The sequence below is a fragment of the Argentina silus genome, assembly GCF_951799395.1.
Source record: "Argentina silus genome assembly, chromosome: 17".
Classification (NCBI taxonomy): domain Eukaryota; kingdom Metazoa; phylum Chordata; class Actinopteri; order Argentiniformes; family Argentinidae; genus Argentina; species Argentina silus.
The window spans coordinates 331845-336844 of NC_139671.1; the positions used below are offsets into that span (position 1 = coordinate 331845).

The window sequence follows — 5000 nt, forward strand, 5'->3', positions numbered from 1 at the left end:
GGGTTAGGGTTAGGTTAGTTAACCCTAACCCAACAGCAGAGGTCCTAGTAGCAGCAGTAGTAGTAGAGGTCTCAGCTGGTGACAGTCACGGCACACGTCAGCAAATTAAAACAAACATCAAAATGAAATGTAATGAAACAGCACTCTGGTTAATGGAGACAGAGGTTGTAGTCTTTAATGGGGACAGATGTTGTAGTCTTTAATGGGGACAGATGTTGTAGTCTTTAATGGACACAGAACTCAAGATGGCGTCTTACCAGTCGTGGAGGCGGTGGTTAGAGGCATGCTAGTGGTAGTGGTGGCAGGAGAGGTGGTGGAAGACAGAACTGGTGGCAAGGATGGCAGAGACAGTATGAATGACTGGCCAGAGATATGGAATGATAACAGAGATGATAACAGAGATGGTAACAGAGATGGTAACAGAGATGGTGACAGAGATGATAACAGAGATAACAGAGATGATAACAGAGATGATAACAGAGATGATAACAGAGATGATAACAGAGATGATAACAGAGATAACAGAGATGATGACAGAGATGGTAACAGAGATGATAACAGAGATGATAACAGAGATGATAGCAGAGATGATAACAGAGATGGTGACAGAGATGATAACAGAGATGATGCCAGAGATAACAGAGATGGTAACAGAGATAACAGAGATGATAACAGAGATGATAACAGAGATGATAACAGAGATGCTAACAGAGATGACAGAGATGATAACAGAGATGATAACAGAGATGATAACAGAGATGCTAACAGAGATGACAGAGATGATAACAGAGATGATAACAGAGATGATAACAGAGATGGTAACAGAGATGATAACAGAGATAACAGAGATGGCAACAGAGATGATAACAGAGATGATAACAGAGATGATAACAGAGATGCTAACAGAGATGACAGAGATGATAACAGAGATGATAACAGAGATGGTAACAGAGATGATAACAGAGATGATGACAGAGATGGTAACAGAGATGATAACAGAGATAACAGAGATGATAACAGAGATGATAACAGAGATGATAACAGAGATGATAACAGAGATGATAACAGAGATGGTAACAGAGATGATAACAGAGATGATGACAGAGATGGTGACAGAGATGATAACAGAGATGATGCCAGCGATGATAACAGAGATGATAACAGAGATGGTAACAGAGTATTTGTGGTGAAGAAAGTAGATCGATACATAGTATGAATAACTACCTATAGTGTCGAGAGCACGTGAACTGGCTATGAGGACAGTAGATATGAGTGTTCAGCTACAGAGGGTATCAGACGGAGGTGGCTAGGACAGTACCCGGGCACAGCATGCCTGGCAGTACCATAGGTACACTATACAAGTTGGTAAAGCATTGGTTGGTGAAGTTGAGATGATGGGAATGGTGGATATGAACGTCCAAGAATCCACATCAAGTCAAATATTTACAATTGAACAGATATTGAAAGGTTAGGGCAAAGGTTAGGGAACGCATCTACAGTTCAATCATCCAATTAGTTATGTCCAAATATCTTTACCTGATTTATTTGAGACTTGAAAGTAAGGCTGACCCAGCGTTAGTTCCCTGAGGCTGAGTGAGATATGGAACAGCGTCTGCAGCGCCAACATCAGCAGACAGCAGGCGTGCTGTTTACTTACAGACGCCATCCAACATGCTAATCAAGACATCAAACAAAGCTGTCTAACTAGTTGTTGTTCGGCGCCTCATTACCTGCAACTGGAGGCTGCATTTTACAAAGAAAAATTGTTCATTTCAGCAGAAAAATTAACTCAGCAAACGTTTCCGATGGTGCAATTGACAGGGGGGTTAATTCAATCATAAAAACGTTTTATTAACTCATTTCCCCCGTAAGTAGGAGTTTCTAAGTTCATGTCCCTCCGTCTACAACAGCGAGGGCTTAGTGGAGGGGAGGGCAGAGGAGAGCCAGGGGAGGAATTACAGACTTTAGGATGAGACTGAAATCTGTCCTTTAAAATTAGCCATCTGTTAGCATTCTGTCAAGAGCCTACTGCTAACACTGAGGGGTGGGGGGTGGAGGAGGAGGAAGAGGAGGAAGAAGAGGAGGAGGAGGAGAGAGAGAGAGAGGTGGAGGTAGAAGAGAGAGAGAGAGGAGGAGGTGGAGGAAGAGGAGAGAGAGAGTGCTTACCGTGGGTTGCTGGATTAGTGGTGTTAGTGTTGGCAGCGGACGGTGCGTTGGGAGGAGTTAAAGCTGCGGGTTGCAGGGGTGGAGAGAAGGTGACATTGTTACATGGAGGTAAAGAGAGGTGGAGGACACAGTCTGGCAGGAATCACCACACAGAGACAGGACCTGGAGCAGCAAACCACTGGCTCCCAACGACACCATCAGTTGAGTGACAGATTATATTTTTTCGGTATTTCACATGTAAACACCTTCACTGGCCCCTCCCATGGCACAGTGCTCTGGTCAGTGATTGGTGTAAAGAGATGTGTAAACAGACAACCATTGGATGGACTTTAAAACAAAGAATATATAAAAAATGATCCTTTTGTTATCATATAATGTTTTAACCCCAGCAGAGTTGTGTGATGGTGAAAACTCCCAGGGAGAGAAAGGTCAACCGCGGGAAGCGATATCTGGGAAGCGGTGGTCGGTCAGTTGTGTTGTGAATGGGGGGCGGGGGGCGGGGGACGGGGGACAGAGGGTGGGGGCGGGGGGCAGGGGGTGGAGGGTGGAGGGTGGAGGGTGGGACTGGGGAGGGAATAGATGCCAGAGAATCTCCACTCAAACTCGACAGGAACTCTCGTTTCCACTCTGTCCATTTGACTCCCTCTCCCTCCCCTCTCCCTCTCCCTCCCCTCTCTCCCTCTCCCTCCCCTCTCTCCCTCTCCCTCCCCTCTCTCCCTACTCCCCCTCCCTCTCTCTCCCCTCCTCTCTCCCCCCCACCCTCTCTCCCTCTCTCCTTACTCCCCCCCCCTCTACCCCCTCCCTCTCTCTCTCCCTCTCCGTACTCCCCCTCCTCTCCCCCCCTCTCTCCCTACTCTCTCCCCCCCTCTCTCCTCTCCCCCCCCTCCCCCACTCCCTCTCCCCTCTCCCTCTCTCCCTACTCCCCCCCCCCCGATGAGGTGAAAGGTCTTCTTCTCAGGGTTCTTCAGTTGATCTGGGAGGTTTGGGGCGTCCCTTAATGAGACCATAGTTGGGGTTCACAGATTAGATTCATCTGAACACAGTTTTCCTGGGATATGCAGTATGACACCTTAGAGAGTTGTAGATGTTCTGTCATGTGAATTCACACAAACGACCAACAGAACCTCAGTCACAACCGTTCACCACTGTAGGAAGTGGAGAGCAGTTGTGACTGCACATCAGGGGAGGCCGGTGGAGGTAGAAATCGGAGGACGGGCTCATTGTAACGCATGGGACGGAAAGAGGAATGGAATCTACCAGCCTCCCCGGTTGCACATATGATCGTACAATGATCTACACACAGTACAGTGTGACTTAATGTCTGAGACAAGACACAACATACACACAGGTGAATCAGTAACATACTGTAATCACAGGTGAATCAGTAACATACTGTAATCACACAGGTGAATCAGTAACATACTGTAATCACAGGTGAATCAGTAACATACTGTAATCACACAGGTGAATCAGTAACATACTGTAATCACAGGTGAATCAGTAACATACTGTAATCACACAGGTGAATCAGTAACATACTGTAATCACACAGGTGAATCAGTAACATACTGTAATCACACAGGTGAATCAGTAACATACTGTAATCACACAGGTGAATCAGTAACATACTGTAATCACAGGTGAGATGGTGAGAGGTCATCAAACTGATATGTCTGTTACTCACAGAAGAAAAACATAGTGTTTAAAAGGCATTGTATGTTGTATGTGTGTGTGTTTGTCTCTGAAGTGTGTATGTGTGTGTGTGTATGTGTGTGTGTATGTGTGTGTGTGTGTGTGTGTGTATGTGTGTGTGTGTGTTTCTTTGAAGTGTGTGTGTGTGTGTGTGTGTGTGTGTGTGTGTGTGTGTGTGTGTGTGTGTGGTTTCCTACCTGGGCAGCCCAGTCCAGGTGAAGCACAGCTGGTTGTGTGTGTAGTATAGGTGGGGAGGGACGTACCTTCAAAGTGGGGTTGAGAATAAAACATTTCATCAACAACATCATCAACAACAACAACAGCACAGTTTCCATGGTGAGTAGTTACAGAGAGAATATAGAGTTGTATGCAAATGTAATCTATGTTAATTCCATTGCCGCCCCACGCATGGTGACAAATCCATTGGAAATGAGTGTGTCTGAGTGAGGACTGGGTCTTAAGCAGCTCCCTGCTAGAGAGGGACTGATGCTCCAGATCCCCAGCCTCCAACCTCCAGCCTCCAACCTCCAGCCTCCAACATGCTCCCAGGCTGCAAGGTGACCCAGAAATGTCAACTCATAATCACAATCATCTGGAGGGAACGCAGAATATGTATGTGGAATTTCATAATCATGAAGACAAGTTAAGGAGTTTGATCTTTTCCCCACTGTTCTGTTCTGTTCTGAAGCCAGGCCCGGTCCAGCCACCTCCTCCTCAGGACTGAAATATGCTGAGCGGTACTTTGGTGATCGGGTTGATGAATGCTATCTTTGTTTGGCGAGGTCTGTGTCGTCACGGTGTGCTACAGGTGGGCGCTAGCAGAGACCTCAGGCCCGGTCCAGAGAGACAGAGACACACCTGGTACTGATGGACCTAGCACTTATCAGACAGGGTCTCAGGATCGGTTAATCCTGGAGGTCCCATGTGTCTCTGAGCTGGTAGAACTGCCTCTAGTCATGGACTGACCTGCAGGACCCTCAGACTGTCTGCTTTAGTCTCACTGGGCCGTTTAAGGAACCTGATGAGGGATTCCCCAGTGGAGGAGTACTGTTGTTATAATTGATTGTTGTCTTTAAAAAGAAAATATACTGATTATTGATTATTATTGATTATTGGTATTGATTGTGTAAATTGTGTCCTTT

General features: G+C 46.3%; 1 protein-coding gene across 1 annotated transcript in view; it reads right to left on the reverse strand.

Moving 5' to 3' along the window:
* adgrg6 (adhesion G protein-coupled receptor G6) overlaps nucleotides 1–5000 on the reverse strand; it is a gene marked incomplete at its 5' end in the record, with an annotated part of 53917 nt that overhangs the window by 22266 nt on the left and 26651 nt on the right. Inside the window, 2 exon segments of the mRNA XM_083688711.1 lie at nucleotides 366–1224; nucleotides 4056–4121. Of these exon segments, the coding sequence (XP_083544837.1) occupies nucleotides 366–1224; nucleotides 4056–4121 (925 nt within the window).